The 13,553-nt window shown below is 41.4% G+C and overlaps 1 protein-coding gene across 20 annotated transcripts in view; it reads right to left on the reverse strand.

Annotated features, from left to right (window-relative positions):
• Positions 1 to 13,553, reverse strand: part of Hipk1 (homeodomain interacting protein kinase 1) — a 50,987-nt gene that overhangs the window by 14,408 nt on the left and 23,026 nt on the right. For 9 of the 20 annotated variants that reach the window (XM_039102794.2, XM_039102792.2, XM_039102793.2 and 6 more), the window contains 6 exons: positions 10,497 to 10,616; positions 9,689 to 9,775; positions 7,585 to 7,769; positions 7,116 to 7,293; positions 4,709 to 4,934; positions 380 to 501 (listed from right to left, as the gene is read on the reverse strand). In XM_039102794.2, the coding sequence (XP_038958722.2) occupies positions 380 to 501; positions 4,709 to 4,934; positions 7,116 to 7,293; positions 7,585 to 7,769; positions 9,689 to 9,775; positions 10,497 to 10,616 (918 nt within the window). Of the gene's footprint in view, positions 1 to 379; positions 502 to 2,954; positions 3,079 to 4,708; positions 4,935 to 7,115; positions 7,294 to 7,584; positions 7,770 to 9,688; positions 9,776 to 10,496; positions 10,617 to 13,553 lie in introns of all 20 variants that reach the window. The other 11 variants (XM_063282280.1, XM_063282285.1, XM_063282283.1 and 8 more) reach the window with 4 other exon arrangements.

Below are 13,553 nucleotides of genomic sequence, written 5' to 3' on the forward strand. Positions count from 1 at the left end.
TTACAAAACCTTCATAATTTTGCCTATGACCTTAGTTTCTCAGAATATAACCTTTTAAAGTTTTCTACTAAACACATGGAGGAGGTAGACTGATGTGAATAAAACCATACATTTTACGATAAAAAATTACATCTGTGTACTATCATGACCATTTCTCAATGTACAGAATGCCATCTCTACAAGTCTAAGGAGATAATGGGAGAGTTGTAAAAGACAGGAATAAGTCTTCTGTTTTGTTAGGGATATTTCATTTTAAGATGTCTGAATCATGAGCAAGAAAGATCTTATAGGCCAAAGCAAATACCACTTTTTTCTTTCAGGACAAATATCTAATTCTCAGCAGTGCTCAGCACTGCTGCACGCGCTGTCCCGGCTTTACCTGTGTGAGCACTCCTGACTGTATCTGCAGTGGCTGGGCTGCGGGCGCCTGGGGGACAAGTGGCACAGCATTATCCATCCTCACAGGGAATCCAGAATGCTTTGTTGTTGCTTGTAGCCCAGCTGGTGGAGAAAAGATCACAGTTAAAACCACTTGGCTGGGTCTTGATATCCTGTGGGCTGTTACTGTGTGGGAGGGGTCTGTTAGCTTGTTTTCACTGCATAGGTTTTAATTAATTCTAGACACTTGAGACAAAGCCTTTAAACTCACAAAAGATAGCAGAGTTAAGAAAGGTAGGCTATTCCCTTTAAGGTAAATTAGTGGAAGGCATTTAATACAGGGAAGGGTGGCTTCAGGGAATATAAACTCTTACAGTTATAATACTTATTCCATTCCCATTATCAGACAGGCAAAAGCCAGACAACCTTCCCTCTTACGTCACATTTACCTTGCAGTTCACCAAGGGAGTGTGGGTGAGGAAGAAAGTGCTTTCAACTGCAAACTATCGAAACAGAACTGAACATCACTCAATACTTTATACTGTTATCCTCCTGTGTAGAATGTCTTAAAGGACATTTTTCTCCTCAAAAAATATAACCTAGCTCAAAAATTAGTTACATGTCATAGCTAAAGAAAAGAGTTTAAAAAACAGAAAAGGTAAGGTCAATAGCAAAGAAGAAATGATGCCTAGAATAAAAAGCAGGCACACTGGCTTAGAGAAACCTAGTCTTATCCTACCTACAAAGTGGCTCTTTCTATAGTTTCTCATCTAACGCTCCTGAGTTAAAGGGCAGCTGGGAAAATGAGCTGCTGCTTGTAAACAGTGCCTGGGTCTTACCTCAACTGATTATGCTTTTGGCATAAACAACGAAGTTTCCTGTAAAGGGCATTGTCTTGTTCTGGGGAAAGGGCCCCACACAGTTCTTCCTGTCAAGCCTACAGAGCCAGGAAGATTGCTGTGCACCTACCCTCCTGCCCACACTCTCACCAGGTTTACATTTCTGTCCTGCCTCCCTCCTGCCTATTAGTGCCTGCAATTCTGCCAAATGGAGACACGTCATTTTAATTAGGAGACGCCTAAAAGCTTTGGCCAGTCCTACTCCCTCCCTGCCTTGTCCATGCTTCAGCCTTTCAGGTGCTGAGACTGCAGGCCTGTGCCACCCTTGGCCGACTGCACATCACTATAATGTCACCTGAGCACAGTGCTGCTGCTTTCAGTCACCTTCCAACTGTCTGTTAGTAACTTATGAGGAATTTAGGAACAAGCTGTGATTAAGAAAAATGTATTGTAGAAAAGCTCAAAGAGGGAATAGTAAAATCAGATTTAAAACTTTTGAAGATATTAAAATTTAACAGTTGTCAGCCCTGAGCTGACAAAGCTAAGCCACACAAAACTCTCTAGTCTCTGCACAATGACTAACTCCAGGACAGTGTTGTATATTAGCTTCCCAAAACCTGTAGGACTTAGGAAGCACGCTCTGGGAGGAACGTTCACTATGGTAGCTCATCTACGGCTCCCAGAATGATAAAATAAAAGGGGACAAAACTACAGACTAGCCCCCACTGGGCACATATGCGCTACACTAGTCAACGGAATAGTGTGGAAAGAGATTTACAAATACTTGCCTGCTGCACCCACTTAGGCTGAAGCACAGCAGTGTGGCTAAGGCACAATAGTCGTTTCTTTCTACCACAAACAAAAACAAAGACTGCCAAAGGGCATTCGTTTGTCCTGGAATCCTGAGCTAAGAGAATGAGGGTAATTTTTGTTATCTTTATTTTTCTTTAAATATAGAGAACTAGAGAAATGTGGAAAGAAGGCTAAAACTGCCTGATATTCTTAGGTATAGCCATTTTATAAAAGAAGAGAGAAAAGAGAGCAACCTGGAGTAGAGAACTGTTGGACAAATCAGCACATGGCTGAGGTTGGTAAGTTAACCAACAACTTTATACAACCAATCCCGAAAGGCAGTGGGAATACTGCAATATACACGTGATGAGACCCCCACGCCTAGGCTCTAAGCGGTCTACCATAAATTACTATACTACTTTTGACATGAGACTTCATCATTTATAAAATGGATTGATATGACCCACCGCCTAGGATAAACTGATACCTGTAAAAGGACTGTCTGGCATACATGATAATGGACTCCAGGTATCACCATCATTGTCTTATTATAAATCCCCTCTCATGCCAACATTCTTAAGTCTATTCTATTAGCCTCTTGGGTTATCTAGACGTCTTAAACTGGAAGAGCCTCTCCAGCTTATGTTTATCAAATTATATCATAGGAGTTCACCCATACACCCCACGCTGCCTCAGCTTACATTTTGTTCTTAAAGTTCTTTTATTATTTTATCTCAGTAGCATCTGAGAAGCAGCAGAGAATCTCAGAATCTTACATCTGGAAATTGTTCCCACAGAATTTACTTTAGAAAGAGTGGGAAGAGGGATAGCTAATTTACTACAGTCTGTAGACGAATCAGTTTATGAACAGCCCAAGTACAGAATCTATTCCTATGACGCATATATAGAAAATAATTTGGTAAGTTAGGCTAAATTTGCATTTACGGATTGTGAATCTTCTCCATTCTCCCTGTGGCCTCTCCCTGGTTTACAGGGCTACCGCTCTCCTGGCCTCCCGGTAAGCTCTCAGTTTCCCCCAGCCCCTCATTTCCTTCCGCTTGCTCCGACTCTGTCAGAAACCAAACAAACAAAAGTCACAATCAATAAGTAACTTAAGTAAAATGATAAAAATGCTACCTGCTTCTATATAAAATGTTATGAGAAGCCTGGATCCTGGTCTATTCCCACAGTGATACCAAGCTTCTCTTTCTCTTTCTTTTCAAAATTAAGGGTTTTAAGTTTATCTACAGAGCAGTGGGTTTCATCATAGCACCCTCAGACACGCCATGACACTCGGTCTCATTCATTCCCTTTCCTAGTGTCCTGTTCCTCCCCACTCCTGCAGTCAGTTCTCTTCCCTCTCCCAGTGAGTCCCTGTGATGGTTTGTATGTGCTCGGCCCAGGGAGTGGCACTATTAGAAGGTCTGGCCCTGTTGGAGTGGGTGTGTCACTGTGGGTATAGGCTGTAAGACCCACTTCCTAGCGGCCCAGAACTCAGTCTTCTCTTAGAGGCCAGGAGATGAAGACATAGAGCTCCTCCTGCACCACGTCTGCCTGGATGCTGCCATGCTTCTACCTTGATGGTAATGGATTGACCCTCTGAACCTGTAAGCCAACCCCAATTAAATGTTGTCCTTATAAGACTTGCCTTGGTCATGGTGTCTGTTCACAGCAGTAAAACCCTACCTAAGGCAGTCAGTCCCTCCTCTGCTTTCCAATTACATGTCCTCCATTGGCCCATTTCCACCTCCCTTAAGATTTCTTCTTCCCCTGCCACAATACCCTTTCTGACTTTATGATCTACACACACTCACACACGCACACACACACACACACATACACACTCAGGCATGCATGGTCACAGAATGCACATTTATAAGAGAAAACTATATATTACATATAGGAAGAGACAGCATGGCATTCGCTATCTGAGTCGGGCTCATTCACTGTTTTACTTTTACGTGGTTCTGGAGGCAGGTCTTACATGACTCCGGAGTAGCCCCTCAGTCATCCTGCTGGATTAGAGATATGAGCCGCAACGGCCAGTTTGACACTGACTTCCTGAGAGAAAGCTAAGTGTGTTGGCAGAAAAGACTCAATAATTTAACCTTCCAAATAGCGTACCAAAAGAATCAACACACATTTCCCAAGTTTTAGGGGGAAAAAAGAATTGAACCGACTATTGCAAAACAATAATGAAAAATTAGAAAACATGGCCTGTGAAAATTAATCTTATTGGAGGATGGAGTTTGAAGACTATGAATCACAGGTTTTGGTGATGTCTTAATGCCTTCCCTACAAGTGCTTCAGCTTCTAAGAATTTTTCAGTTTAAAAGCAACAATCTGTATGACTGAAATTTTTAGTTTCTATATTCTTAACTATATCCTATCATAAAACATTTTACTTTAGTATAAAGTGAGATTAGAGTCAATACAAAACATTTAGATGTATATATTATATATATTGTGGTATATATGCTTTTACAAGATAAATATTTTCCTTCAATGGAAACAAACACATTACAAAACAACTCAGTCAAGAAAATTAATGAAAAGGGAAAAATCTACTTTGTGACAGCTCCCAATTTCAGTCACCTACATCATCGGAGTTTAAATTTACCAAAAGATGGAAAGTGAACAACTGTCCCCTAGAGCAGGTGAATCCAGCGCAATGCCCCAGGCAGGGAGTCTGCACTCACTCTGAAAGGCAGGTGGACACACTATGAATGTTTGCTGGAATGGGTCCGTCTGGGTGCAGATCTGGGTGGTTCCAGGCTGTAAGGAAACACCCTGCTGGGCAACTCCAGGAACGGGCGCTGCGGACGGAGGGTACAAAGCTGACTGGTAGTTTAGCAGCGAGACGTCTGAGTTAGCCAGAGAAAGAGTAGCAGCTGCTGCAGTAGAGCTGGAGGCTAAAACACTGGCCTGAAACAGAAGGTTACAGCACTGTGAGACAGGAACAAGCAACACGCACCCAAGGCTGTTCTAGAACTCACTTTGTAGACCAGGATGGCCTTGAACTCACAGAGATCCACCTATCTTTTCCTTTCCAAGTTCAAAAAATAGTCGCAAGTACTGGGACTAAAGGCATGCACAACTACAAGCCCACCCTGCCCTCCTGGCTCTCAAAACATTCTTTTAAAGAAAAACTTTTGAGGCTGAGCCTCATGTAGTCCAGGCTGGCACCAAACTCCTTATAGAGTGACATTTGAACTGCTGATCCTCCTGCCTTCGCCCTCTGGGTGTGGGACTTGGTATGCCCCCATATTTGCTTTATGCAAGGCTGAGGATATAATGTAGCCATTATGCATGCTAAGGAGCACTCTGCCAACTGAGGTATAGCCCTAGCCTTAAAAAGTAAAAATTAAAACAGAGCAAAAGGTTTGTTTACTTTTTTTGAAACAAGGTCTTCCTGTATAGCTCTGGAAGGCCTAGAGTTCATTATGTAGAGCAGGCCAGGCTAGAACTCGTGTCTGTCTACCTCTGCCTGGAACTAAAGGTATGCAGCACTACACCCAGCTTTACACCCGGCTTTTTTTTTTTTTTTAAGGCATTTATTTACTTATTGCCCCATGTTCAAGTGATGTCAAAGCTCCTCTCCAAACATATGGGTTCTGGGAGTAAAACTCAGGGTGTGGGGCGGGGCCCTTACTCATCTTGTCAGCCCAGAACAAAACTTCAATGTAATGTTAGCTATTCGAAATGACTCTCTACTCAAGAAGTCTCCCAGGGCTGGGGATACACAGCTCAGTAATGCAGTGTTTTTCTCGCAAACCAGAGGTCTGGGATTCAATTTCCAGAACCAGAAACAAGCAACAAGAAAACCATATATGAAGGTGAGCAAGCACATGAAGAGTGACAAATGGTCATGCGGTGCTGGCTGGGATGTGACTACACAAAACTCAGCCTCTTCTCAACAGTACGCTTCATGGGAGATTCCACCCACACTCGGAAACACCTACGGTTTTTAAAATGTAGGCCAAACTAAGAAACTGATCTTACGTTTTTAGAAACAACAACAAAATAAGATTTTTCTTATTAGCAAGCAAATATAATACCCCCTTTTTTTCTTTTAAAGATTTATTTTATGTATATAAGTACACTGTAGCTGTCTCAGATCCAGAAGAGGGCATCAGATCCCATTACAGAGGAGCCACCATGTGTTGCTGGGAATTGAACTCAGGACCTCTGGAAGAGATGTCAGTGCTCCTAACAGCTCCATCCCCAACACCACCACCCTTTAAGATCATTGGTCAAAGAACCCTTGAATGAAATAAAATCCTATTGAAAAAGAGTGAGTTATTTGACTAAGCTTAGTAAAACTGGCAACAACAAGTAATTGAATATTCGAAGCCCACATATGCTAGGTCTTATAAGGATATGGAGTAAGCCCTGAATTTAAACGCTGTCAGCATATGGCTGGCAGGTATGTCTAGTTGACCAAGTAGAAAATTCTTTCTAACAGAGAAGACTGAATCTGGAACTGGCCTTCATTATTATCACACGTGTATGTGCATAATACTTGTGAGCGTGGCCATGTGTGTTCCACAGCCTGAGGACAACCTTTGGAAATTAGTTTTCTCTCGTGACTTCTCATGATCAAACTGAGGTCTCTAAGCTTGCATGGCAAATATTCTTACCTGATGAGACATCTTGCCCAGGCCCTCCCGAAGAAAACACTTAGAAACAACAGAAATACCAACCCAGGACTGGTGTGCCTTCCTGCCTCTGTCCCACTTAGCTCGAGCCCTGCACTCGCTCACTGAGTACCTGGTTGTGCACTGTGCTGAGTACCTGGTTGCTAAGTACCTGGTTGTGCACTGTGCTGAGTACCTGGTTGCTGAGTACCTGGTTGTGCACTGTGCTGAGTACCTGGTTGCTAAGTACCTGGTTGTGCACTGTGCTGAGTACCTGGTTGCTAAGTACCTGGTTGTGCACTGTGCTGAGTACCTGGTTGCTGAGTACCTGGTTGTGCACTGTGCTGAGTACCTGGTTTCTGAGTACCTGGTTGTGCACTGTGCTGAGTACCTGGTTGTTGAGTACCTGGTTGTGGACTGTGCTGAGTACCTGGTTGCTGAGTACCTGGTTGTGCACTGTGCTGAGTACCTGGTTGCTGAGTACCTGGTTGTGCACTGTGCTGAGCTGGTTGCTGAAGCTCATGGTTAGATTTGTGCTTGTACTTGGAGCCACATGGGTAGTGAAGGGACTCTTGATCTGACTCACTGTGTCATACATGTGAACCCTCCGCTTGCAGATCTCCATGTTCTGGAAACAAGACTTAACACTGAAAAAGATTAGAAATTCACCAAATGAATACTGAAGTTTAAACAACAAAAAACTCAAGACAAACATGGAAAAGTATTTGTTTCCAAATATTTTCAGAAAAAAGAACCAAGGGTGTTTATAATAACAAGAAAAAATTAGACAAGTCCCACAACTTTTCAGAAAAAAAAGCATCAGTGAGTCAAGACACAGGCGTCAGAATTACTGCTAACCCGACAGCTCCCATTTTAAATAAGATGGCAACTCAAGCGAGAGCCACAGCACGGCACAGGCCCCGATACTCCATACTCACTGGTTACTGTGTGGAAAGTCCAGAAGGTGGGTCATTGTCACGAACTGGTGGTTAAGAGTTTTCAGAGGCGTGACTCTCTTGTCTGCATCAATCGTCAGCATTTTCTTTAGGAGATCAATGTATTCTCTCCGGTCTGCCTTTTCTGCCAACATGTCTGTTCCCTCTAAGTCTGTAGACATATTTACCTTTGGAAGCAAAGGAAGTTAGAAATAGTGCATTTCTTGACTTAAGTTAAATAGTAGATTAAGAGCTCACTGTGTCTGCTTTTCTTTCCAAACAAGAGAAAGCAGATATTTATACTAGCATTTTAGAAAAGAGAAAACTTGAAAAATTAAGTTTAATTACAGAATAATAATTTCCATGGGAGGAAACTCTCTGCCTATGTGGTACAATAGAGCCAAATTGATTCTTGGCATTAAAATTTTGAAAGAAGTTGAGCAAAAAGATGTTTGTTATTATTGAAATATACAACAAATTTCTATTTTTGAAAAAATTAAATGGCATAGTACAAAGTATTTACATTTGGAATACAGTAAGCATTCCTATGTGGGCTGTGGGAGTCAAACTCGGGGTCAGGCATGGCAGCAAATGCCTTTACTCATGATGGAGCCATCTTGTCAGCCCAGGACAAAACTCTGCAATGAATGTTAGTGATCTTCATCAGCAGTCCACATAAGCTCCGAAACAATTACTTACTCAGTGGAGAAACTGAGACAAAAAAGACGCCTTTATAAACATTACTCTAAAATAGCAGATCAGTAAACAAAAGCAAAGGAGAAACAGTCACAAGGTGACTGCTGCTGTTTAAAAGACCTGAGATCAGAAGTGTTTCAGATTCTAGAGCCTGAAGTTCCAGGCATGATGGCTTTAATCCCAGCACTCAAAGGCAGAGGCAGGCGGATCTCTGAGTTTGAGGTCAGCCTGGTCTACAGAGTGAGCTCCAGGACAGCCAAAGCTACACAGAGAAACCCAGTCTTGAAACAAAACAAAGCAAAACAACAACAACAACAACAACAACAACAAATTTGGAATATTTGCACAGTCTTGTGCTTAAAGAACTACAGATTTGAGAACATCTTTCAGATTTATGGTGTGTGGGTTAAGAAAACTGAAATCAAGTATCTTCAAAGTATCCTATAGAGGTTTGGCCTATTGCTATGCATTGTAATGCTAAATTCTATTCCCCAAAGTCTAGGCCTAAGAGTCTCAAGTTTACAAGCCTTTGTTGCACAAACTTTGTCCCTCGATCTAAAACTGTAGGTTAAATGGAAATGACTTTAGCCAATTACTAGAAGGATTAGAGGTAGGTAGGTTTGAAGTGACCTGTCTGGAGTGGGAGAGAAGAGGAATGACGAAGGAGGAGGAAACCAAAGTCAGGGGGAGAGGAACCAGGAGCAGATGGCCAAGAGAAACAGCAAGTATCTGGGGTACACTGCTGGGGAGGCAACCAGGCCAGCAGTTAGCAGAGTAGACTAGGGGTGACCCCCAGAAATTGTCAAAGCCAAATAAAATGATCATGGTCTGCGTCTCATTTATTTGTCAGCTAGTCAAGGTAAACTTAAGATGTTAGTACCACAGTATCCACTATTGGGATTCAGACAATCTTTTGAGACAGTCTGACTCCATAACAGGTTTTAATTGGCAGCCTAGCAGGCTAGGCCTAAAAAACTAGGCAAGTCCAGGCAAGTCAGTTAAAAAACCCCCAGGCTTCAGAAAGCTAGTCAGAAACTAGAAAGTGCCCAACCACTAGCCTGAAGCAAGGACATGGTCAGCAAGGGGCCATACCTCCCCAGTGACATTTTCCAGCCCCCACGCCCCCAATAATGGAATGTCCTCAAAGATGGGGTAAGATGGAGGTCATCTACCCTGGAGCCCCTAACAGGCTTTAAACCTGGCCTGCAAGCTCATTTGGCTGTCTCTCCATTTTGAAATGAGGGACCCTTGCATGCTGGTTTTTGGCTTCTGCACACTATTTGGGTCTGGGGTATCAACAGACCCTTACATTTTTAATACATGGCAAAATATTAGCACATATAATTATCAAAACTGTCTCTGTCGGAAGCATCATATAAACTCCTGCCTCTCTGAAGCATGCCACACTTACCTGAGCCATGTCATCTAAACAGTTAAAAATGTACTTCCGAGCTTCTTTTGACTTTATTCCAGTCTCTAATTCATGTTCTTCTGGTGTCTATGAAACATGAATTTTTAAAAGCATGTTATTTTCATGTTTTTAATTTAACCTGAAGCCAGAGTACTGAGACTGTATTGTATACTGTCAACTACAGAGGACAAAGACAGCCTCTGAAAAGCTTGCAGTGGAGAGGAGAGGTGTGAACTTACTATTGGATTGGGCCGTCCTTTCAGCAATTCTAAAACAGCTGGCACAGGGTTGCCCAGCACCGAAGGTCGGGTGACAAGGATGCTACCATTCTTCTCTAAAGCTTCTTGGACATGGACATACACAATGCTAATTGTTTACTAGGCTCAGAGGCAGAGTATCATGAGGTTACTTGATTTCTCACACTGAAGGAGTAGGCTCAGAATTAAAGACTCTGGAAACCTCTAAGGCCTGAGTGTTGAGAGTTAGAGGTGAGATTTCTCTGACAGTCATTACTACACTTGTCTAGTTCCCACACCACTTACTGAGCACTACTCTCCAGTTTTCCCTCAACTACTGATCCTAACTATGCAACACAGCCTCAACCAGCTGGACTGGCTTCATTACCTTGATTTTTATCCATGCATGAGGCTAAACAGATATAATAAAATAATTTTTCAAGAGGTTCTCCCCTACAAACATACCTCCTCCCCCACTTTCCCTCCTCTAAGTCAAGAAATTATTCACTAATATCTAAATTCAAAGTTGGGGTGGGGAGTACAGAAACGGGCTGTACACCAGGAAGACGTACCTTAAGCCTCCACAGTGGGTACCCCAAATTAGGATCTCTGTTGAAAAACCTAGTTGTTTTTGTTCCGGCACTGAGGAGATATTCAGCTGGCAGGCCTTGTGTTTGTGAGATATAACGAATCTGAAACACCAAAACCACCAAACATCAATTTCAAGTGGAAAAAATTATCAAAAGCCTTTACACTGAAATATTAACTCTGGCCAAAAAGGGGTGTGTCACGAAGAAATTAACTCTGATCAACACAACGGAAATGTACCTATAGACAATCTATACCCAGAATGCACAGCTATAGGGATACCCAAATAGTTACTTAGTAACTACTGTGAAGTACTATTTTAAACAAAACTCAGTTTTGAAATATTTTTAGTGCAATCTTTTTTAATAAAAAGTTGTTAAAAAAAAACAAACTAGATTTCTGGGGCAGAGCAGAATAGTTTCCAATTCAGAAAACGTAATGAGGAGCCTAGAGCAGTGCAAGAGCAAAGCCGGGATGTAGCTGAGATGCAGGTGCTAAGGACAGTCCGTGGGTGCAGCCTGATGTGAGCACGTAACACACGTGCAGACTACATGTGGACTGTGGGACTAGAGCAATGGTTCTGGTTAAGAGCACTTGGTGCTCTTGTACCCACATGACATTTTACAACTGTTAAGTCCAGTTCCAAGGGACCTGGTGCCTCCACTAGCACACGTGGTTGGTTTACAGACATTCATGTAGGCAAAACACTCAAACTATATAAATTTAAAAGGAATTTATCAATTGTATTACGCAGTTATCAGCATGTAATTTTTTAAAATATCTTTCTTAATCCACAGCCTGCGAGAGGACAATTACGTGTTTTACTCATCGCTGAGTTCCTGCACTAATCCAAATAGAATGGCTGTCCTCTAAGGCTAGATCAAAGACCCTAAATGTAAGAACTTAGAATGCAGGCTGGAGAGATGGCTGAGTGGTTTAGAGCACTGGTTGTTCTTTCAGAGGTCCCGAGTTCAAATCCCAGCAACCACATGGTGGCTCACAACCATCTGTAATGAGACCTGATTCTGGTGTGTCTGACGACAGCTACAGAGTACTTACATATAATAAATAAATAAATCTTTAAAAAATAAAGAACTTAGAATGCTATCAGAAGAAAACTAATAGGGAAGCTGTATGATACTAGATTTTTCAAGTATTTCTTGGATATAATACCAAAAAGTACAAAGAAAGAAAAACTATGCTTCAAAGTAAAACAATGTTTGTGTACCAAACACCATCATCAATCTAAAAAGGAGTCCACCGAGTGGGAGAAAGCATGGGGAAACCCCATCTGGCAATGACTAATACTTAGAATAGAAAGAGCTACAACTTAGCAACTAAAAGCCAACCACAGTGAAAATAGGCAATGAACCTAAACCAACATAAAACATCCAAGTGTTCAAGAAGGCCATGGAGAAAGATCACTGTAGGGAATGCAAACCTAAGTTACAACAAAACAACAACCTCACAAAGATAGCTGATGTCTACCTGGGAAGAACTAAACACTCAGGTGCTGCTGGCGAAATGTTGAGACCTCTGTCTAAAATATTTAGTGGCCCTTCAGAAACGTAACTACTGTCACTATGACCTAACAATTCCACTCCAAGCTAAATATGCAAATGGAGGGATTCTGCTCATTTGGCAGAATAATTACCTGGCATGTATAAGGCTGTATGTAGCACTATTAAACCAAAGGGAAAAAGAGAAGAAGGAAGGAAAGGAGGATATTGGGTATTTGTTCACTGTTTACAGAAGCATTACTACCATAGGTAAAGGTAGTGGTAATCGTGTATATTGCTACTAACAGATGGATAAAAAAAATGTGGTATGTGTATACAATGGAACATCATTTAGCCATAACAAGTTTGTCACAGAATAGCACACTTTCTATGGATGAATATTTATGAAATGTCAGAGTAGGCAAATTTATATAGAGAAAGAATAGACTAGTACTTGTATAGAGCTAAGAGGAACTGAAAAGTTTGGAGGATAAAAGTATCAGCTAATGGATTCTAAATGTCAGACAGAATGTTCTAAAACTGATAATGGTTGTGTATCCCTGTAAACACACTAAAAAATAATCAATCTGTACACTTCAAATAGTTGGCAGTATGTAAATTCTAACTCTTAACATTAGTTTTATAAAAGCAAACAAAAATATCTCAGTTGGACCCTGCTATATGAATCCTTTTATATTGCCCAGATGGACCACAATAATCTATTCCCAATCCTGCTCGCCAGCACCGTCATATTTATTTGGTGGGCAGAGTCTACAGCTCCTATTGGATTCTCAGAGGGTTTAAGAAGGACTAAGAATATTGAGTCCATTAAGATTAGGATTGTGCATCATTTCCTATCCCTGTACTTTCTTCTTGTAGACCAGAAAGCCAGTTTGTTTCTTGCAAAGTAGAAAAGATTAAAAAACTTACAAAGCACAACAAAACTGGTCACTTGAACAACCTGTTTCATAACCCATTCCAAGTTGGTTCAAAAAGGAGACATCTATGGTAAGAGAACAAAGTTTTGCCTTTCTTAACCTTCTAATTACAAATAACTATTTCTTAAACACAAACAAAAACGTATGTATCTGGTATGTGTCAAGGGTGATGTTAGCTGAGGATAGACTGGTGAAATGGGAAGTCTTTACTATTAAAGAGCTGCCGATATTGTGTAGCCTTTTTTTTTTTTTTAAGAGCAAAAAATAGAAATTCGGGCTGGAGAGATGGCTCAGTGATTAAGAGCACTGGTTGCTCTTCCAGAGGTCCCAAGTTCAATTCCCAGCGACCACATGGTGGCTCACAACCATCTGTAATGAGATTCGATGCCCTCTTCTGGTGCTTCTAAAGACAGTTACAATGTATCCTATATCTAAAATAAATAAATAAATCTTTTAAAAAAAATGGAAATTCAAATTATTTCCACAGCCAAACTTTATTGAATGGACCGATTTCTTTAGAAACGGTAGCCTGTCCTACACAGTAGTTATCTTTTCAGTTCATCAGTCAGTGGCGTACACATGGAATCCTGGCCAGTACTTGGGA

The sequence above is a fragment of the Rattus norvegicus genome, chromosome 2 (assembly GCF_036323735.1).
Source record: "Rattus norvegicus strain BN/NHsdMcwi chromosome 2, GRCr8, whole genome shotgun sequence".
Taxonomy (NCBI): domain Eukaryota; kingdom Metazoa; phylum Chordata; class Mammalia; order Rodentia; family Muridae; genus Rattus; species Rattus norvegicus.